The 22,928-nt window shown below is 52.4% G+C and overlaps 1 protein-coding gene across 2 annotated transcripts in view; it reads right to left on the minus strand.

The window, feature by feature from the left end:
* Positions 1-22,928, minus strand: part of ESRRB (estrogen related receptor beta) — a 166,336-nt gene that overhangs the window by 101,636 nt on the left and 41,772 nt on the right. Inside the window, exon 1 of one of the 2 annotated variants that reach the window (XM_059182738.1) lies at positions 3,689-4,025. The exons of the other annotated variant lie outside the window; for it this stretch is intronic. Coding sequence (XP_059038721.1) covers positions 3,689-3,738 — 50 coding nt within the window. The 5' untranslated portion in view covers positions 3,739-4,025. Of the gene's footprint in view, positions 1-3,688; positions 4,026-22,928 lie in introns of those variants that run through there. 2 annotated transcript variants of the gene reach the window in all.

Consider the following 22,928-nt stretch of genomic DNA (forward strand, 5'->3'; position numbering starts at 1 on the left):
CTAAATGAAATATTTATTGATTACTCCACATCAATAGAATGAAAAGATTCCTGTTTTGTGGGCCAGGTTGTTTCTTCATAGATAGATGGATTCTTTTAAGAAATGTCTTTTCATAGTTCCTAATTATTGGTAAAATAGAGGATTGTTTCTAAAATGGAGTTGGGGAAATAATAAGCTCCAAGAGGAAATTTCCAGTTGATGTCAGGATCTCACTGAGCTGGAAAGGGCCTTCCCTGGGACCGGGGCCCTCCACACTGACCTGTTTCCTCCTCGCTCACTGCCTTGGGGCCCGACCAAGTCCAGCCTCACATCACCCCATTCTCTACCACGGCAGCCCACACCTTCAGAAGGGTGGCAGGCACCTAAAGGTTTATTTCCTAGAGCCCCTCCCTTGGAAAACCAAGACTAATGTCCTCATTCTGATTTATTTTTAAATGTACCATTAAAAATTAATTTCCCCTTTGTTTTTCTCTGGGTCACTGATTCTGAATTACCATGTGGCATTTCTTCCTACGTGTGAACCCACATATTTTAGCTTCAGGACACTTTGTTCTTTGTTTCTTCAACAACAGCAAAGTGGTCATCAGAGGGTAGGTGAGGCAGTCCCCCCTCCCCCCTCCAACCCCACCCCTTGGTTAAGGGTCGCCGGCCTATCAGGTCAGGGACACATTTGTACACAGGCACAAGCAGGCCAGCACACTCGCTCCTACCCCGGCTGATTATATATGTACATAAAATATTGATTAGAAATGGTAATGGAGTCACCTACAGGATTGGCTACAGGAAAATGAAAATGGAGAGGAAGGTATGAAGGTAGGATGTATCTGTGTGTGGGGTGTGTGTGTGTGTGTGTGCGCGTGTTAATTTCTCACCTGGGAAAGTGAGAATAACCCAAAGCATTAAAAAATACTCTCTGCATGTTAGCAAGTGAGAGGAGGGCTTGAGAGTTCTTTCTGGCCGAACTGTGGTCCCTGTGCCCCGGGTTTGCTCAAGTAAGGGTGGGTGGAAACTGTGTGTACAGAGCACACAAACCCACTCACATATACTTTCCCGGAGAAATATTAGCACCAAGGGTAATGGATGGAGTCATCCTACTGTCCTTCCAACACGCCAAAGAATGCAGTCGCCCATTTTTTACTTTCCTACCAATGGCTCTAAAGCTATTAGTCATGAACCCCCCCCCGGGGGGGGGAGGGGATTGGGGGGAGCGGCGGGGGGGGGGGCAGGGGGGGTTTAGGTCAGAAAGGTGCCTCCCCCACACTCCAGCCTCTGACCTCCACCAGCTCCTCCTTGGAAATTCCGAGCCCCTGCACCACAGCAGCAAACCCTCCCCAGGGACGCGTGCATCTCCACACTCCACACGGGACCAGCTCCCCCAACACCAGGGGCTGCCTCTGCCCAGCAGGTCCTGCCTGGGCTTTGAGAAATGGCATCTCACAGGGATGTTTAGTTCCCCAGTGGAGTTGGCAGGTATATTTCTGGCCTTTCCTGCGTCCCGCGGAGTGAGAAGTGAATTCTTTGCAAAGAAACCAGGGAAGCAAGAGAATCCAAACCACTGTCAGTCTTACTCCAAAAATGATTTCCACTTCAGACTCTTCCCAGACACCCAGATCTCGACTCCCTCATTCCCCTTTCGCTGCTTCCCTGACATTCCCTCTTTGCCCATATTTCTCCTCAGATTCAAGCCAGGGTGGCCGTCACCTCGTCACTTCGATGGATTATCCGGCCGCTAAACCCTCCATCTCTCCTTGCTTTTCTGGCCAACATAATCAAAGGATGTACTTCCCCCATATGAATTTTCATATTTATTGGCTGTGACTTGAGCCAGGGATAAATACACAGATATTTCCAGCTCAGCTAAAGAAGTCACCTCTGGAGAGAGGGAGCCTAAATAATTTAAATATCCAATATTTGTCGTACTTGGTAATTTTATGTGAGGAGATGCCCCACAAGCATCGAACATTGTTCAGAGCCCCACTCACCCACCCCGAGCCTTCTTTGGCGACTCCCACTCCGCTTTAAGATAAAGCATCCTAGGGCACGACCCCCATCCCCACCCCCACCAGCCACACAAGCTGGGATCAGTGTAACCTTTAAAGAGAACGAAAAGAGACTTTTCCGGCTGATGGCAATCTGAATCCATTATAATTAAAGACTCCCCTTATCGTCCGTCCCAACTCATCTCCTTCTTCCTACGCTCCGGTGGCACCTAAAGGACCCTCTGCTGGGGGAAATCCTAAAACTAGACCCAAAAAGGTCAGCGTGGAGACGGGGCCGGTGTGGTCATCGCCAGGAGACGCTGCCGTGAAGTTGCCTCCTCTCTCACGCGTGGTCCACCGGGGTGGAGGCCGTCTGTGCAGCGAGGAGGGGTTTAAGCACACTTCCTGTTACCAGAGTATTTATTTCAGGGACGTCGCGGTTCCTTGGGGGGTGGGGTACAAAATGAAGGAATGTGGAGCCGGCACTGACTTTAGTAGTTTAGTTTGCTTCAGGGGGAAAAAAAAAGAGAGAGGGAGAGAGGGAGGAAGAAGAGCACGAAGTTAAGCAGGTCCGCGAGAACCCAGAGTTTCCATTCTACTGTTCTTTTACGCCTTCGAGGGACCACTCTGTGCGCGCCCGCACGCAGACGCCGGGACACCCGCCCCCAGCGCTGCGGGACGCGGAGCGCCAGAGGGGAAACCGGGGCAGGTCACCGAGCAAGTGGGGCGACGCGCGCGGAGGGCCCTTGGAGGAGGGAAACCACGGGTGGCCGGAGCAGGACCCCGGAGAACCCGGAGCTGGACACGCTGTTCGGGGGATCAGCTCTCCACTTTCCCACTCTGCGCGCCCGGCGCGCCGCCCAACCCCGGGATCGGCGGTGCCTGGGAGTCGGGTCCCGCAGCCCCGCCGCCGCCCACGCCGCTCGGACAACCCCAGGTTCGGGCAAGGCGAGCGCGAAGGTGCCCCGGGGCACGGAAATCACGCCCGTCAGTTCCGCCGCGCGCAGCCTCCTCCAAAGCCGCGAATCAACTTTGCCTCCGCCGCAGCACCGGGCCGGCTGTCCCCACCCCAGGCGGGATGCGGGCTCCTCTCGCAGGGCATGCGGGGCGCCCGGGGCCGCGTCGCCCGCACCGCTGGTGCGCCCAGCGTCCACCGCGCTCCGTGCGCGCCCTCGGGGCGCCCCGCCGGGACCGCCGGGCGAGACAGCTCTGGCCGCCTGCAGTTTCCGAACTCGCGCGGCACGTCCGATTCCGGCCCGTTGCCGGGATCGTTTGTGGTCCCCAGTACGGAAAGAAATATTAAAGTCAAAGGGCCCCCGGGGAGGCTTTCTCGGACGGGACAGAACATCCTTGCGACATTCCCGCACCTGTTCTGGGCTAGCTCCTCCCTATTCCACAGAAACTCAAATATTTTCTCGCCGCGGGGGAAGATCAGAGCGAAAAGGTGAACAAGAAGACGCTGTTCTTACCTAAAAATGAGGTTTGTAAAAGGGGGTGCGGGAAAAGTTAGAGGAAGGTTTACACCCCCCCCAGAAGGCAACCCACATAAGTGTGCGGTTTTCCCCCCTCCGACGTCCCCCAAGCGCCCCCGGGGTTCCTGCCACTTCAAAAATCCCTAGGAGAACTGCGACACCCAGGACAGAGACAGCCGAACAGGCAGAAGGGCAGACAGACCGACCGACCGACCGACCGAGAAACAGAGCACCTACTGGTTGTGGTAGCCGAGGGGGTCCGGGATGCAGAGTTCTGACACGTCCATCAGTCCCGTTTTAGCATTCCCAGTTGGTAGAGAAAGGCGGCGGGGAAATCACGCGGAAGAGCGAGTGAAGGGCACAGGCGAGGTGCGAGTCCGGGCAGGGGCACAGGGAGCGGGAGAAGGCAGAGTGGGAGCGAGCGCCGTGGCGGGGCGACAGGGAGGCAGAGAGCCGTGCGCGCACAGCCCAGCGCTCCCACTCAGGCACGCACTCCAGCGGGCAGAGGGGATGGGGAGCCGTGGAGGAGGCTCGGGCACCAGAGACTTGGAGCCCACTAACCCTACTGTAGCTTTAAGGCTGGGAGACTGATGTATGGTTTGGCTCCTATTGGCTATCTCTCAGGGGCTGGACTTAAAGTGACAGAATCGAGCTGGGGTGGGGGGAGGGGGGTGAGCCTGAGAGACTTCAATGGAATCAGACGCCCGGGCGAGGTCCCCACCTCCTGAGGAGTAAGAGCACCAAGCTGTAGAGCCGGAAGGCCTGTCCTCTCGCCATTAAAGAAAAAAAAAAAAAGGCCCAACTGGCTAGTGGGACTGGGGGGTTGACAGATGGGCTGTTTACACACATACACCCCGCCCCCCCCCCCCCACCGGCATCCCTTCCTATAACGGGCAGGCCCAGCAAACTCACCTCTCTCTCTCAGCCGTTTAGAATGGGTCTGTTTTACAAATTGAAATGAGTCCCAATGCTCCACTCTCACACCCAGCGGAGGCCTGGGACTTAGAAATTCACAGCCTCAAGCCGGGCCGCGGGCACAAAAGTGCAAAGGGTCCTGTGGGCAGGTGAGGCACAGCCAGAGAGAGCGGAAGAGAAGCAGACTCCCTTCGCATCTCATCTCCTGGGCCAGCTGGTTCTGAACTGCCCTCCCACAGCTGGATACAGGGTGTGCGTGTATGAAATGCTCTCTAGATGGATAAAATGATGCCCTTCATTGGCAACGCTAAGAAATGTGCCGAGGACACAGACCTGAGCAAATAAATCCCTGTCTGCTTAGGAAAATACAATTGTGGTTAAAACAACCAACTTCGAGGCCCGCAGGTAGACACTTAAGCATGCACACCTGAATCCCCAGCTACGAGCACACCTGCGTCCCTGTCTGCTGCTCCCTCCAAGAACCGGGATATTATGAGCTGCCGCTGTACCAAAACAAGCTATAAGTTATGCCCCAATCTTTCTTCTGGGGCTTTTCATCTTTTGAGATGTGCCAGCCACAGAGATAATAATTTGATGGTTCCAATGAGTGTGGGGAGGGGATAGGTACAGAATTATTTAAAAGGGAGGGGGAAGCCCTCAGGAGACACCACTACCTTACTCTCCTATAGTCTACAGAAGACAATGAGCAGTAGGGGGGAAGACATAATTTTATCATTAAAATAAGGTCTAAATGGAGTGTAACCGCAGGCAGTATTCAAGCACTTCAAGAATAAAAGCAGGGAGGTTGGCGAGAAACCCCAGGAGGGGCTGGGGACCGGGCAGCAGGACCACAGATGATCCCTGACTTGGATAAATGTGAGCGTGTGCTGGCTGGGAAACAGAGCTGTGATTTTTCATGTGTGCAGAAGTGGAGGAACGCACGGGATTCTCCGGGCTCGGGGCTCAGGCAGGCATCTCACAGAGAGATGGATGAAGATGTCTGCTCTGGCAGCAGAACCCCCAGCAGCCCCGGATTTTTTTTTTTTTTTTTTTAATCACGTCGGTACTTGGTTGTATTAGAGGTGGAAACAGGGTGTGGAGACTTTTTCCTTAACCGTGGCCTCTACACAACCACCGCCCCGCCCCCGCCGCCCCCGCCCCAGGCCAAGACCTCAGTGATTGGTTTCTCTGTATCCTGTCCAGGGACCCCTGAAATCCCTTCTCCAAAAGTCCAGCAGCCCCGGAGCACTTTGGAAAATGCACACCCAGTGTTCCCTTGTCCCAGTTGGGAAACAGGTCCCCAAGGAAGGCTTCACAGGACAGACTCCAGTGTGTCCCTCTGCACCCTCCCCAGCTCATGTCATACTGCCCTCAGTCTTTGTACCTGCTGTCTAGAACGCCCCGCCTTCTGGAAGGCACCAGAACCTTCTGCAATTCAGGCTATGATGATGTATGTATCAGTATGAGTAATATCCCCCCTCCACACACACACACACACACACACACACACACACTAGATTATAAGCCCTGTAAGGGTAGGGACTGTTTTTGTTTCCAGGAGAATTCCCAGTGCTTAATGGTGCCTGGTACAGAGCAGTTGACTTGATATTTTGTTGAATGAATAGAAGCGTGGCCATTTGGGGTGGGGTGATAGGGCCTGCTGAGGGACAGGCTGGCCGCCCCAGAAGGGAGTACGTGGGGCCAGTACTGACCCCAGTATGGGGCATTGGATTCAAAGCCACTGGGGGCAAATGAGGGAACAGAAGAGCTTTTTTTGGTTAAGAAGCTAGGGGCTGCTCCCACACAGTCACTACCTGTCCAAGGTAGGAGGAGAAAGGGAACTGAGCAGCTGTCTCTGGGGACTAGCCAGTTACCCCCCAGGGAGGGAATGAGGTCCTTGAGACCTGCTTCCTCCTTCTTGTCCAGCCTCCTCACAGACAGCCCTGGGGCAGAGTTCTTTCTCTTTCCTTCCCTGGTAGGACAGCCTGTAGACCCTGCCGGAGGGGAGAAGGGGGCTGGCCAGCAAGGGGATCCTGATGACCTGACCAAGCCTGGAGGAGTCAGCTTTTCCTCTGGTTCTTCAGGCAAACTCTGAGCAGGGGGTCCCCACACTATTCATGGGACCAGTCGTTCTCTGCTCTGTTTTCACCCAGGTCACAGGATGGGGCTTCTTCCCAATGCCAGGGGTGGGTCCCAAGCCTCTAGCTTGAGAGGTGGCAGTGCCATCTGGAGTGCAGAAGGCTCTGGATCTGCTCCTGATGCCTCCATGTGACATGACCCAGCTTTCTCTCTTCCAGAGCACAAAGGTGCGGCGGGGAGGGGTTGGCAGTGGGGGTGGGATGTGGGGTGTGGAGGTAGAATGAGTGGGCGGGGCTCTTGGGTTCCTTCAACCTACCTAACACTTGCAGGGCTCACCCAGAGCGGGTGCTATTTGTACCCCTCACCACCACTCCCCAGCCCCAAGCTCTATGCCACCCACCCCGTCACTGTCTTGCGTCCCAGTACTGGCAGCCCCACATGGGCACGTCAGCCAAAGGAGACTGGGACAAAGGCATTAGATGCAGTCCTTGTGGATGGTGTAAGGGGACAGCAGCTCATTTTGTTCTTGTGAACAAACTCCTTTAAATGGATCGTTATTACATTTACAGAAACTTAACAGCTGGGAGGGGCTTGGAGAATAATATAAAGCCATCACTGGACTTTACAAATAAGGAAACTTACAAATTTCCCTGTGTGGAGAAGTGACCTACACAAGGTCACACTGTGAATAATGGGCAAAGCACACCATCTTCGGGGCCTACTTACTCAACACCTAAACTCCTAAACTTTTGTGCACGTGTCTCTTCACTTTCCCTCCTTTTTCTTCCCCCAAGTTCAAACTCTTTGCTAAAGAACATGAAGCCAAATCAGAACAGCGCCACCGGCAATACTCTCCACACACACTTCCACCTAGGGGGGACCAGACTGCTGTGTCCACACCCTTCCGTACATGGTTTCCTGGGAGAAAAAGGAGGCACAGATTGGTGGACACCCATTTCCTGACCTGCTGTCCCACTATGAGAAATGCTCCAGCTGGCAGAGAAGGAGGAAAACACACCCAGACACAGCCTGGAACAGAGCGGTCTCTTCCTCAAACCTGTGTTTCTCCAGCTACAAAAAAGTACCAAGTGCGTTGTGGATAGCTAGACATGGACTGACACGGACTATCCACTCTTTCCCATCCCAGTCTGGCTAAGGGCTTTATAACATGGGCTGTCCCAGTACCTGCACCCGGACCTCAAGGCCCACCCAAGTGGCCTTGCCATGATCTCCGCAGCTGACCCCCCCCCCCTCAGCACTTCTTGCCATGGGCCTGGTGAAAATCTCCACCTTCAGCAGAACCCAGGCTTGGTGGGGACCTTCCCTGTCTTGCAGCAGCCTCCCCGGACACCCGTCATTTCTACACACACAGAAAGCAGCAAGCAGCATATCTTGTCTCTCGGAGTCTTGAATCCCCTCTCTGTCCTGTGCTCCTCTGGGCCCACAAGCAGCGGCTTTCCCCCTCTTTTTGGCAGGGTCACTCAGCAGGAGCTGGGGAGCTCAGTGTGGGCCCCAGGGGGAGCAGAGAACCTGATGGCTTCATCACTAAAAGATAAGAACCAACAAGAATTTTTGGAGAGGAACACTGTTTGTTGGGGGATGCCGCCCCTGTTGCTCACCCTCACGTTCCCTGAACCCACGTTTCCAGGCGAGATGATGCCTCGGGAAACACACAAGTGTGTAGCCACTTCTTACCACCGGCACGGGAAGAAGACGTCTCCGTGGAACTGTCTGAGTCACAGTCCAAGCCTGTGTCTGATCCGCCCCAGAGTAAGGGCCGGGGGAGGCGGGTCCAGGAAACGTATCCATTGACCATCCACGATGACAAAGGTGGGCCTGGCCTAGACCGAGAGCCTAACCCGTGCGTCTCTGCAGACGGTGTTGGTCAAGCCAGGGCTCCATGGACTCCCGGCCAGGGAAAATGTCCCCAGCCGCACCCCTCTTTGGGTGACTTTGGGCCCCCTCTCTTCTCACATGCTTGAATTTGGGGTGTGGGGTTATATTCCCGAGTGGTGGTCAGCAGACTGTCGGCCCATTGGCTGGCGTATGTCCCAAGGATCATAATTAACTGATAACGCTAATACAATGTGAGTTTGTGCTCCCATAATAGTCTCCTGCTGACAGATAAATGCTGCGGAAACATGATGGCTTTTCCTGAAGCTGTAATGGCCCATTATTGGGGCAAGAAGGCTCGTGTACATTAGCATTGCCGCCATGACACCGAAGATGAAGTACGAAGGAGATGTCTTGGGTGAATAAATGCTTGGGTCTCCTCCCACCACCGCCATCCATTGCATGATCAGAAATCCCTACTGCAGGTCTTGGAATAGCTTCCAGATATTTCAAAGCTCCTGTATTCATTTTTTTTTTTTCCCCCGAGCCTCAAGATCCCATTCTCACCAACAGAGCTGAATACTATATTAAAGTTCTCTGCCTGCCAAAAAGATTCCTGCTTCCTGCGGTCCCGTGCAAGATGGCGACTGCAGCAAGCAGGCAAGTTGGGGAGATGAGAAAGGGGAGATAGGTGTCTCCAAAGAAACTAAGATCTTTTTCCCTCCTGATCGCCAGGAGAATAAGAACACATCAGGAATGTGATAGCTTTGTCCTCTGCCAAATTTCTGGGGGGGAAAATGAAGGAGGAGGAGGAAGAAGAAGAGGAGGAAGAAGGGCAGGGGGGCATGGAGAACACGGTTTGATAGTACCTGGGACCTAAGAGGCATTGAACAACTAGCTATTGATTGAGTGAATGATCTAATTAAATATTTTCCATTACAGTACATGCAGGGTTTTTTTTTTTTTCCTTATAACAAAGAACTTTGACCTTATTTTCTGTGTCTGCATCACACATTAATTCATCATCCAATTTCTTGTGACTTTTGCATCAGTGTAAGTATGAAACAGAGTTGGTTTCGAATAGTAAGACACGCAGTTTGTGTCTAGGGTCTCATCCCTGGAAAAAGGACACCTTCTGTGGTTGTTGATAGTTTTAACTGCAAAAACCTCCTGGTCAACGCAGGCCACAGAAAGAATGAACAGTTTGCTTTGCAACCCACAAATTATGCTTCCGTGTACATCTCTAGTCTCAAGAATAATTATCTTAGAGAAATCCTAAGACACACGAAACTTTCGGAAAATTAGTCCGAAAGCACCACACACACGTCAAGGGTTATTATTAAGTGGGAACAAAGAAACATGTTGGCTAAGCTTGTCTCGGGCATTAACGACACCAAATTCAAAACTGGGAACATTCAAATGTGTTTTCATTTCCTAATGGCTCAATTAAGGTGGAGCTTCTGATTTCATTATTTTTTTTTTCCAGAATAAAATGCATTTTATTTTTGCTCTAATAAAATGCTCTATGGAGAGGGGGAAAAACAGCAAATGCTTTTAGGTTTGAGAAAAAAATCAAATGTACATGGTTTATAAACTGTAAAGTGCTCTCTCTCTATAAAGCATGATTGAGATGATAGCTTTTATCTGTGTTCTTATAAGAGAAAAGTGCTGCCCGACCACTACCTTCACAAATGTATATTGTAATGAAACCAGTCCCATTGGTGAACTCCCCGCAGCTCTGAACAGCGTAATTATGAACGGGTCAGTACCGATTCCAGATGAAGGTTCACGCTTTGTAGCAGAACCAGATCTGACGTCTTTATTTTTCATAACAGTTGGGAATGAGAAGTTTCGGTAGAGCCCCTGACTTAGGAGGCTTTGCCTCCCCAAGAAGGACAAGACAAGGCAAGAAGGGAAACAGCAGAAGAACCAGACAGAGTTTACAGGGGTGGGCAAAAGGCAGTCAACGATACAAGATTTAATATGGGTAAACACCAGTAACACACTTGTCAGCAGTGACCCTAGAGTGAGCCGGCCCGTAGGAGAGCTGGCGGGAGGGCAGCGATGCAGAGAGACATCTGGGGTCAGAACAGATAGCACATTAAGCATGGGCCTCCAGCTCAATGGCATGACAAACACTGCTTTGGGGTAATTCTACAAAACCCAGCCGAGCAAGGAGCAGCAATAATTCCTCTTTACTCTCCCTTACTAAAAGCACAGATGGAATTTTATGCCCAGCCCTGAGGGACTTGCTTCGAAGGCAGACTGGAAAGGTGATATGAAGAGGGCTAGAGAAGGTGTGGAAGACCTCCTGCAGGTAGCTGAGCCCCACAAGGAGAGGGACAACCACAGGATGAGGAGGGATGGGCTGTCTCTGTGTGTAGGACAAGGGCTTGGGTCCAAATACCGTGTCTCTCTCTCGCTCTCACACTCTCTCTCTGTAGAGCTGTCTCCATTCCTTCTGACCACCTCCCTTTCTCTCTCTTGGTCAGTAACCCACTCAGGCCACTCCCCCACTTCCAGTGCCTAAGACCTAGCTCACTAAGGGGTCACATAATGCACCCCAGAAGTATAGGAGAGGCGCTCTCTGAATTCCTCCCTTCTTCTGCCCTCTGGGCACTGTTTCACGATCATTTCTTTGTATAGACCTTCCAGAAAAGACACACATGTGCCAAGCAATCTGCTCAGACTCCTGGAGGCCGGGTAGGAAACGGCAGGCAGGGAAGCAGCACCTCGTGACACACTGCTTGGCATTTGTCCCCACTCAGGTCCCCCTTCTATCATCCCTGGGCTTCCACCACCCAAAGAAGGTGTCAGCATTTTAATGCTTGCCTCAGGCTCTGTTTTCCAGGGGTCTGGGGCTAAGATAAAGACAGTCAGCAAACGGGGGGGGGGGGGGGGGGGCAGTCTAGGGCCACCGACTTTCTCTCAATTTAAATGATCTTAGGACCCACTACTCCTTTCCTTGGTTGGAGGAGAGGGAGCTCGAGTACAACGATTGGGTGGATAACTGTGGCTCGTCCCCACCCCACTTACAGACTCTCCAGTTTACAAAGGCCCAGTGGACTCTGCCCCGCCCACCCGCCCTCTCACCATCCACTCAGACCCTATGGTTCTGATTCAGTTGCCAAAAGTTTCAGATCAATGGTGTCACTTGGAGCTAACCAACACTCCCCCCTTCCCCATTCCCCTCTCCTTCCTCCATACGTCCATATGCGGGAGGCCCCAGTACATAGGGCTCCCTCCCTTCCCTGGTTTCCTTCATGCTGAGCTCAGCTACTTCCTCACGTGACCACCGGCTCCCCTCACGCACACCCCTGACTTCAGCTGTTGGCTTCAGCCATGGGGAGAGTCCAGTGGCTTCAGGCGGAGGGGGTCTATGACCTCCTCGCCCAGCAGAATTCCAGGGGCCCATGGTTTCACCTTGTTGGCCGGCCATCTTTAGCATATTCTACCTTGTTCCCTTGTGGTGGAAGGATGGTTCTGGGGCATCTGTATCCCTTTCTCACCTAGCTGTGACCAAATCCAGGAAGGGAGTGTGTGCATAGGTGTGCTTATGTTGGGGAAAATGTTGATCTTTAGGTCCTTGTTTTTTCTTTTTTAAAAATCTTTATGTCATTCAATTGTTTTTCATTTGTTGGTTTTGATTTGATTTTAGTCCAGAGGCAGAGCTCTCCTAAGAGTTCCCCATCCCTAGACCCCTGCAGGCTTATCTCTCATCTTCTTGGCCAGAATCCAGTCATACGCTCACCCCAAACCAATCCCTGTCAGAGAAGAAATGGATAACCATGATTGGTTTCAAATACACTTACTCCCAGAAGCTGAGGGAAGGATCCCTTTCCCCGAGAACATTCATATTCAATGACAAACGAACCCACTTCTGTTAGAAGAGGAAGCAGGAATGGTGGAGGAGGCAGCAACCCAGTAAGTGTCTGCCACCCCTGCTGGTACACCAGGCTGGACAGTGGCAACAGCCCACCTTGGAGGCAAACAATAAGAGGTCATCATCTGTACAGTCGTAAAAACAACACTAAAGCCAACAAAAAGCTCCTTTGTTCATCACCTTACTCCAACAAGTCAAAATAATGTCAGTGATAAGATACTCTCCCCAGGAGGCGCCTGGGTGGCTCAGTGGGTTAAAGCCTCTGCCTTTGGTTCGGGTCACGGTCTCAGGGTCCTGGGATCCAGCCCCACATCGGGCTGGGATGGAGCCCCTCCCCCGCATCGGGCTTTCTGCTGGGCAGGGAGCCTGCTTCCCCTTCTGCCTCTTTGCCTACTTATGATCTCTGTCTGGCAAATAAATTAATTAATTAAAAAGAAAAAAGATACTTCTCACCAAGAAAATTTCTTATTGTTCTGAGTTGTGATTGTTGTTGAATTTTCATAACACAGGTAAATTCCTAATTAGTATGTTTTCTTTACCTATTCTTTAATACAAATCGCATTCCAAGTGGAATTTCCAAAGTCAGGCCCCTCCCCCCCACACACTAACTTAGTTATACATAGCGGTGGGGGTCGGGGTGGGTCGTTCTCAAGAGTAGATTCCTAGTGGCTCAGAATTGTTCCGGCTCACGTAAGGGGCAGCGTGTCTGAGTGCCTGTGGTCTATATAGATCCTGTGTTTAATGGGTGGATTTATTTTTATTTTTCTATTTTAAAAAGTTTTATTTATTTATTTGACACAGAGGGGCAGAGAGGGAGAGAGCACACGTGCATAAGCGGGGTGAGTGGCAGAGGGAGAGGGGGGAAGCAGGCTTCCACCAGAACAGGGAGCCCGATTCTATGCAAAGCTCAAGTCCAGGACCCTGGGATCCTGACCTGAGCCTGAGCCTAAGGCAGCCACTTAACCCCTTAACGGACTGAGCCAGCCAGGCGCCCCTCAGGAGCATTGACACACAGAGATTCTAAAGACAGAGAAGGCCCCTGAGGTGCTTCGGTCCCGTTCTTCTATGTGACCACCTGGAGTTTTTATTTGCATTTAAAAGTTAAAGCAGTGTTAGGGCAGAACTAGGAGCTGTAATATTTGTTAGTTCAATAACAGTCCCTACGTGAAAAGTTTTCCTGGGTTCGTACCATATTCTTAAGGTAGACCTTTATTCTTTGTTCTGTAGAGTTACGGTTTGCTTTTAAATTAACCCACACATTGGGAAAATAGTGCTATGGGTTATTCTGTGATTATGCTGAGTCACCAGGTGTCAAGCATTCAAGGTCTACCCAACATCCCTCCTTTCGCCTGGTTGTTCCTTGTCTCAGTGTCCCCAGTTGGGCTAGCTGTCCTGAGAAAGAGACAAGGTGAATGCGCATATTTCCTTAAGACAGTTTTCGGGGAACTCATCTCCAAACAGATCACTGACAGCCAGCCCTGAGCCCCCAAATCCCCTCAAGCATCTTCTCCACTCCCCTCCAGCTGAAGAATTCTGCCTTTTACCAAATCCCAGCCATGAAGACTCTATTTCTTATTCACTATTCCCCCATCCTCCGGTTCGGTCCCTCACTAGTATGCTAACATTTTCATCTCCCTCTTTTTCCTGGTTCTTGGGAGAACACCAACTCTAGCATGAGTCTTCAGACTCAGTGACCGGGGTGGAGAGGGTGGAGGGGACGGACACTTACTGAGCACCCACTCCGTGCTGGACACTCGGCCCTATCCTGCCACTTGGCCTTCACTTTGGGTCATCAGGCCCCCCTGACCCCCGCGGTGTGTGTCAGCCCTCTCCTTTTATCTACTGAAGAGAAAACTGAAGCTTCCAGGGTTCAGTGCAAACGGCCAGAAGACAATCCGAGACTAGAACCCAATGCTGGCTCACCCCAAAACCTTTGCTCTGTCTAACCCATGTCACCTTAGTGGAGTCCATGCCAATGCCGTGTCCTATGACAGAAGAGGCTTTCGTGGGCTAGCCTGCGAACCCAAGTGCCATGGCTAACTGGGAAGATGGGTGCTTAGGCCTAATCCACGGATCTGTAAGAGGACTTTAGGATCGTAGCCTCTGGAACGTCAGTATGGGCCAACCTATCCCCATGTTCGTGTATTTAGCCAAGATCTGGAGAAGTTCTTTAGGATCGTAGCCTCTGGGACATCAGTATGGGCCAACCTATCCCCTTGTTCGTGTATTTAGCCAAGACCTGGAGAAGTTCTTTCAAATCAGAATGACTGCGTTCTCAGTCCTGGAGGGAGAAACCGTGAGAAGCAGTGTAACGTTGGGGAGGAAACCAACTGATTTTATGGAATGATGCCAAAGGGTAGATTTTAACTTTCTATGACTCGGAGACGGTGAAGGGCAGCCGGAAGAGGGAGGACGTGACGAGAAGGAAGACAATCTTCCGCCAAGCAAAATTTCCTCATTAGGGCCAATTTGCTCGGCTGGAGCGGGTTCAAATGGGCAGCAATTTTGAAACCAGCTGGACGCGCTTCAGTGATTACTGCAGACACGCCCAAGAAATCCGAGGGTCGCCTCTAGAGGCCCAATAAGCTCCCTACAAAATTCAGGAGATCTGGTTTCCTCGTGTTCCTCCTATTCCGTCCCCTCCCCCTCCTTGTGGTTTGAAAGGTCTTGGCCAGATCAAATAGTTGGTTTTGTTTCCCTGTTTCTTCCAACATCAACAATGCACGTCTCCTTTCATTCCTAGGATCCTAACTAACCCAGCCACTCTGCCAAGGAGCCTCATGTCCTGCCCCAGCATCAAAGGAAAATCCAGAGGGTGGGTTTTTCCAGAGACTTTGTTCCTTAACAGCTCCTCAGTGACAGCCAACCGGGGCTGGTCCCTCAGACAGACTCATCCGCAAGCAAGCACACTTTTTACCTATGGGAATCACAGAAGCATCATTTTTTTTTAAATTTTTATTTTTCTTAAGATTTTATTTATTTACTGGAGAGGGAGTGACAGAGAGAGTACGAGAGAGCACAGAGGCAGAGAGAGAGGCAGACTCACTGAGGAGCAGGGAGCCCGATGTGGGGCTCGATCCCAGGACCCTGGGATCATGACCTGAGCGGAAGACAGACGCTTAACTGACTGAGCCACCCAGAAACCCCCAAAAGCATCATTTTAAAGCAATGGTTTCCAAGCTCTACAAAAAGAGCCCCATAGAGTCTTTCTTCAGGTGGAACTGTACCCAGGACTTTGTTATAAGAAACAGCAAAAGAGGAGCTTTTCTGGTTTAGGCAAGTGGGTCCTCCCCCCACCCCCAGCAGGAAATCCACAAGCCACTTCCATAGAATCCCTTGTTCTCCCTGGGGCGCACTTTGAAAATCAAAAGGATATCTCTAAAATCAGGGTTCTCTCAACAGCATCAACACAATCAACTCGACCAGTCCTCCAAGATTAAGAAATGGGAAGAATCCGCACACTTCTGAGGGTTGTCTGGGCAACCCCTATTTGGAGTCCCTGGGGCCATGTTGGTAGAAGCCATGGTTAAAACCTAGCAGCCTGCCCAAACACACCTGCTTTTTGTATCCATGTCCTTCCCGATTCAGAATGAGGCCAACCCCATTTAGGCGGCTGGCCTTGCGGCACCGCTGTGAGCAAGGACCCAACTCATCACCCCACGGAGGCAGGCAGCTTGGGGTTCTCAGCACCGGGAAGTCCACAAGTGGATTTGCTATCAAGTACGGAGACAGTTACTGGGCATATTAACATTGGTTAAGTACTTTTCTCATGGTGTACTTAATGGTATTAAATAGTATTGATGTCACTTTCATTCACTTGGCAACAGGACGTGCTTTCTTGAGTGGGAGCATAAGGGGTGACTCCAGACACAAACTAACACTTTGTGAATTACAAGGAACACTCCGTGTGCTGATGGGAGAGTGTCTCCAGGTAAATGTGTCCTGTCACAAGTCCCTGGGGACACAGCTGAGAGGCACGGGCAGATAAAGACGAGCAGAGAGCTCAGTCCTCACTCTGCCTGTCATTAGCCTTGACTCTGGGACATGTTTCCTCCCTGCCCAGGTTTCTGGAAATCTCTACAACGGTCTGTTGCAGGATCGTTTGTCTACAGTACTGTGCGTGGTCCTGGTACGTGTTATTTGGTCAGCAGACTCTGGTCCCACTCCATCTTTTGTCAAGGGAGGTCCTGAGCTCAACTCCGGGAAGGGGAAGGCTGCCTCCCACTGCGATCTTCTCTAGAACATATCCATCATTTACATTCTGCTCAGCCCCCCTGGGGGGTACAACTGAGGCACTAGCCGGTGGCTGACTTTGTACATTGTGACAGCCTGCTCCCTCTCTGTCCTGTCTTATCTTCAGATCTGCGAGGATGGGAAGCAGCGCCTTCTTGGGGATTACTGTCCAGCAACCCTCTGTCCACCTCACAGGTCAGCTCCCCACCCTCATGACCCAGGTGCTGAATGCCTGGGGAGCTCTGTGATTATGATCAAGCCCACACCGTCAGGACCACCCATTAGAGATGCCCTTGGGTGTGCTTTGAGTTTTTGTTCTGATTCAAACATGGAATCTCAGGCTGACCTAACACCTCCATGAGATCTCAGTCCTTTAGCCAAGTTAAAGAATCACCATTCCTCAGCCCCAGGCTCCCTGCCTCCTTGGAAACCCTTCCTTCTCCTTCTCACTCCTGTTAATCACAACAGGTGTTGCCCAGACCACCCTCAGAAGTGTGCATATCACTCCCATTTCTTAATCTCAGAGTTAGAGTCATCAATGTGTAAAAGTCCAAACACTGGCCATTTCTTCCCCCCAAAGAACCTTTTGGAGGTAATGGAGATACAAGGGTTAATCAATCTCCCGCAGCTGAGCTCATGTCATCTCGCTGCTGTGTGGGAGAGGAAGCTAAACAGTTTGAAGTCCCGTCTACCCCCCAGTCTCCCACCTCTGAGGACTTTTCAGTGCAGCTATGTTGAATGGCATCAGACAGCATCTCAGGCGGGGGGCATATGAGCCCTGAGCCCACCTGTCAGGCCCCTGGGCACCCAAGTCATCTGGGATGTGCTGGGACCATCTCTGATGTAGGACGGTACAATGTGATGAAAACACAGGGTTGGCTTCTCAAATGTGTCCTTTCATGATTCTGTGACCACCAGGGTGAGAGAGCTCCCTGTCCGAGGTCTGCCCGAGGAGCCAGGTGGCAGCTTGTCCAGACAGGCAGAAGCTCTATGTGTATTAAGTTGCCTTGTCATTTCAAACCCCTTGCTGGATATTGTCTCATGGATCTTGTTAGCTCACGGCCAGAGGCAGAAGAGTACCTTCCATCCGACAAGGGGGAAATAAATAAAGTCAATCCACCCTCTGGATGACCCTCTGGGTGACACTCCTGGGTCCCTTCTTAGTGCAGGGTTTGTGGAATGAAAAGATAGTGAAGATCAATAGCAAGTCCTTGGAGTTGGAGATGGAACAGCCCCCAAAGGTAGGCAGGTGCCTGGTCTCAGTGGGGCAGAGCAGTAGCACATCTTTATAATCCATCAGATCAGTTATACTCCGTACTTGTTAAACTCAGCACAGGAAAGCCCCATGATAAGGCAGCCTGCAAAGCAGTAGGCTTGGTCAGGTCCCTCCAATACAGAAATATAGGCTCAAAACAAAGGAAGACCCCCAGCCCCACCCAATTGCCATCTCTGCCCACAGGAAAGGAAGAGTTGTTAATCCCATGGGTTGGTGCTTGGGACGTGCTCTGGGTCAGTCTCTCCAAGAAGCGGGGCCGCTCTGTGTTCAAGCATTACACACCTGCCCGGGACTCCGTCTTGCCCTCCATCCAGACTCTTCAGAGCTTCCAGGCTCCTCCAGGCAGAGCCACTCTACTCTCCCTCTTTATCCTTCCAGCTCCTCTGTCTGCAACCCAGCAGGTGAGGGTCTGCTGCAAAACCCACTGCATCTTGGAGTCCTGGAGAAGGAGCAGGAGCACAGAGCAAGCATGTACTGGGAAGGGGGAGCCCTGCCAAGGTACACAAGATTTGCGATGTGTGTCCAGGACAGGACTGCCACCCAAACACAGAGCACAGCAACAGGACAGTGCAACAGGGCTGCAAGCTGCCCGCAGGGCCCTCTCTACCTGCTATGCTCCCCCAGGGAAGGGAGCAAGAGCCACCTCTGCAATGGGTTTTCCCACCCAGAGGCCCCAAGCCAGGGCAGCACCACCCTCGGGTGGCTAAAAAATAGCGCTGCCTGCCCCGCCCCTTGCCCTGGGGCCACCAGAGGGGCATCTTTTGCCTCTTTGTTTTTCTTTTTCTATTCTGTGGCTTGTAGAAAATCAGAAAACAAGGAGTAGTGGAGTTCGGATGGCCCCGAAGTTGGTCACAGCTGAGGACCTGCAGACCGACAGCCTTTGGGGCTCCTGCGGCTGTGGGACGCACATCTTGCCATCTGGGGGCTTGGCAAACGCAGCCCCTGCTACCTTTGCTTCCAGGATCTCTTCCCCATACCCTGCTTCCTCCTTCTCCCTCCGCATGCCTACCTTTCCCCTCCCCTACCTCCTCACCGCCTCTTCCCAGGAAAGCCATCCTTTCACTCCTCTGTCTGCAGACAGCCCTGGCCTCCCTTCTCCCCTGGCTGCTCCCACAGGTGCATCGCCAGGAGGGGATGACTGAGCGTCCATTGGCTCTGTCTGGGCCGGGCCCCAGGCTCAGGCTCCCACCTTCCATCCTGACTCCTCCAGGTAGGAGCTACTCAACTCTCTGAGTCTCTGGGCCATGGAGGTGATAATGATCATACTGATCCTCAGGGGTTGGTCCTGAGAATGAACTTGACAAGGTGTATCAAGCTCTCCCTCCGGCACAAGGTGTATCAAGCTCTCCCTCCGGCGCGTGGACCAGAGTCGTTGCTCAATAAACGCCAACCCTGAAAAAAGCACTCGCTTGTGTTCTAAAGGTTCAATGCCAGAGCTTTACTTTGTATGTTCCCCTTGCCTCTCTGTGCCTTTCACACCCGGCAACCCCAGTACCAGCCTGAGGAGGCATGTTTGGAAGGCATCACAAGGGGGCTCAATCAATCTATGCCACCCAGAGCAGAGTGTCAGACAATCAAGGGCATTGACATCCTCTTGGCTGATGGAATTATTATTATCAAGACCTAGCACCTGTTTGGGTTTAGCAGAAGGAAGACTGTGCCTCGCTGGGTCATCAGCAATGGTCCTACTCTACCATCGTGCATGGAATTCTAGGGGGTTATTTCGGAGCATCGGTTCCCAAAGTGGGTTCCGCAGACCAAGTAGTACTGGTATCACCTGGGAATTTGTTGAAAATGCTAAGTCTCTGGCCCGCCCCACACCTGGGTGGGGCCCTGCACTCTGTATTCTAACAAGTGGTCAAGTCATCTAGAAGATATTTGCATGCACGCTCCGCTTTGGAATCCACTACTTTAGCGGTTTCCCAAATATTAAGTATTATCATCTCTTAAGTCAATCTTCTTGCAGACCATGTCTCCAGCTTCAAACAAACCCAGACGAAAGGACTTTTGAAAACAATCACGACTAATTTTTTACTTAGAATACGTTTTAGGGGCAAAAAAAAAAAAAAAAACCCTTCATTGATCATACAGGCTGCAGTTCACGGTGTGTCTTATTGAACATGAGGTGATCACCTTTCTGTTTTTAAGATCTCATTTTTTTTCTCTTTTCTTTTTCAACTTTCCATTGAAGTACACACACGGATATGCTCCCATATCTAAGGGGACAGTTCACTGGATTTTCATAAAATGAACACGTCTGCGTACCCAGCACCTAGATCGTGATAATGAGCACTGCCAGCAACCCCATGTCCCCCCGCCGGTCACTCTCCCTGCCCCGTTCAGCTGTGCTGCAGCTTGGCCAGCCGGCAGGTGGGAGCCCGGAGTGGGACAACTTAACCTGGGGCAGGGGTGCTTCGAGGAGAGGGTAAACCTTCCCTGGGGAACACCAGAAGAAACTCTTAGTGGCCAGTCGAAGGTTCAACAAAGCCCTTTTCTGTCCTCTGGAGAGACGGAAATCATGGCAGAGGGGCACAACGAGGGAGCATAAAGGTAGACAAGAGAGTAAGAGTGAGTTCCAATCCACGGTACGTGTCCAGCTGCAGAGGCTGTGCACCTGCTAAGGCAGGGTGGGAGTGGCCATTTACCCACGTGCTGCTCGTTCTCCAGCCCCTTTCCTTTTTCCCTCCAAAGTTGGGCAGTGCCCGGAGAGTAGGGTGAATCTGCAGCCGGCTCAGAGCTGGGATGTCTGGGGTGGGGGTGCTCACCTGGGGTCACGTGAGACTGGCAGGCCCACTTGGACATGGGCCAGAAAAGCAGGCTGGGACTAGAAGAAACCAGGCTGCCGGGTTAACATGAAAATGGTGTCTGCCATCTGGAGACAGTACAGCTGTGGTCTGGGGCCACGGCTTCCAGAGCTAGTTTCTCTGTTTTCTTACCTGTAAAACATGGGAAATGCCTCACAGAGCTCCTAGGATTGTTGTGCAGATGAAGTGAGCTAACAGGACACGACTCTTAGAAAATCACATTTGATAAACCTACCCCTGCACACACTGTGGGAACCAGTGCTCTGGCTTGAAAATGCAGCCAGGTGGAGAAAGGGTGATGGCCTGCGCCATCGCTCACAAACACAGCAAGCGCCGGGTCAGAAATCCCAGCCCTGTCCCCAGCACCCCACCCATCCATTCATCTGTCGCCTGTGGAGAAGGCAGGAAGGGGCTCTGGAACAGATCAAGTCAATGACAGCCATGCACTGATGTCTACTGGCAGCTCCTAGGACTCCAGCTGGGCACTGGGGGAACTGCTGAGACCCTACCTACACTTTGCTGGAGCCTGCTGAAGCTCGCGCCTGCCCCCGCAAGTCCCCCAAGGTGCCGGAGAGGCATACAGAGGAGAGGGCACTGGACCTCTGAACACCAGTCCTCTGGGTCTGGGGAGGAGGGAGAGAGCATGTTTGCTACTCACTGTGCGTCATCCCCAATCAGAGCAGGAGGTCGGACGCTGAGGTGGCCTGTGTTGACAGGGAACACGCGGAATAAACCCCGAGTATTGCCTCCTGCGTGCTGGACCTTGTGCTAGGTACCCCGATGCACAGTCTCACACACGGGGCTACATTATCCCCATGTCACAGAGGAGGACTCCGAGGCTCTGTGGACCTAAGCAACTTGCCGCCTCTGGAGCATCCATGATCCCAGCATTGTGCTGGCCCCTGAGCAGGAGGCAGACCGAACAGAAGACCTGATCATTCTCTTTAGGAAGAGCTCATTACAGCAGGAGGAGAAATGCCTGCCGTGCTCCAGGCTGACACAGATGGGAGTGACCAGTGAGCTGGCTGGTTGGGGTGCGGTGGGCGTGGACCAGAAGGGGAGTGGGAGGTGACAAGGGGATGAGGGGACAGGGGACGAGGGACAACGAGATGGTGAAGGCTGGGAGCCACCCGGTAGGGGTGGGGAGAGAGACAAGCACAGCGGTACTTAAAGGAGAAAAGGTGAGGGCAGGCCAGGTCCTTCACGGGCACCCACTCTGCCTCCCAGGCCCCAGCTGCCCCCGGGGAGCAGCACTCCCATGCCTGGGAGGGTCTCTACTACGTCAGATGGCAAAGAAGGCAGCCCGGAAAGGAGACACATCCAAAAGAAAGATGTGCCGTCAGGATGAGGTCTTTTAAGGGGAGGCCCTGCAGAGTGAAACAACCGTTGATTTCAAATTCTCTCCCCCAAATATCAAGCCCAGGATGTCCCTGCATAGACACCCCTACTCTTCTGTCCCCATGACCCACGCCACAGGTCCTTGGGGTCCCTCACAAGTCTCTGACCTGAGCAACGGAGCACAGAACAAGGGACTGTGTGAGAACATCTCCTGTTTGGTTCACTCTGTGGAGTGGGAGGAACCCCTCATCCCCACAACCTCGCCATTTCCATCTCTAAGATGGGACTGATGTACTTCCCCTTCCCACTTCGGAGGGCAATGTGGAGATAGGCCCCTGGGAAAAGGCTGTGGCTGCTGGAGTCTGCCTCCATCCAGTGAGCACCTGCCGTGTGCCCGCTGCTGTGCTAGGGAGTGGGGGGAGCAAAGACAGCTAGCCAAGGGCCCCTGGCTGCCCCAAGTCCACAGCCTCATAGCAGAGGCTAGCAAAGTGCCACGGGTGACAGACAGGTGCACGGAGAGACGGGGTGGGAGAGGGGGACCTGGAGCCGCAGAGAGGCAAGGAAGAATTCACAGAAGCGCTTGCCAAGCAGATGTCCCGCGCAGGAGGAAGGGCACTCTAGATGGGGAGATCAGGGCACACATATACAAGGGCAGGTGAGCTGGACCAGCTAACTACACGGAACTCAACCGTGGTGCCCTAAGCCAGGGCGGTTAGTGACATCAGCCTGGAGCCACACTGCCCTGCTCTGTGTGATCTTGCACAAGTCACTAACCTCTCTGAGCCTTGGTTCCCTTTTAGGTGCTACTGCACCTCTGGGTCCTACTGCTCTCGGAGCAAAAGGAGGTACACAGGCCCCGCACTTGGAACAGCATCTGACAAGGGCTTAGCACTAAGTACCGTTAGAGATGCTGCTGCTGAAGGTTCCCCAACGGGTCCTGGAAGCAACAGATGCAGCCAGAACCTTCCTCCTCTAGCTTCTGGCTTGGAAACACTTGGTGAGCCCCAGATACACGGTGCGAACCTTCAAACGGGCAAATTTGCAGAAACGAGGCGCTTTCAACGGCCCAGAGGGCTTCAACATCGCGCTAAGGAAAAAAATAGCGGGGTGGGGGCC

The sequence above is a fragment of the Mustela lutreola genome, chromosome 7, assembly GCF_030435805.1.
Source record: "Mustela lutreola isolate mMusLut2 chromosome 7, mMusLut2.pri, whole genome shotgun sequence".
Lineage (NCBI taxonomy): Eukaryota > Metazoa > Chordata > Mammalia > Carnivora > Mustelidae > Mustela > Mustela lutreola.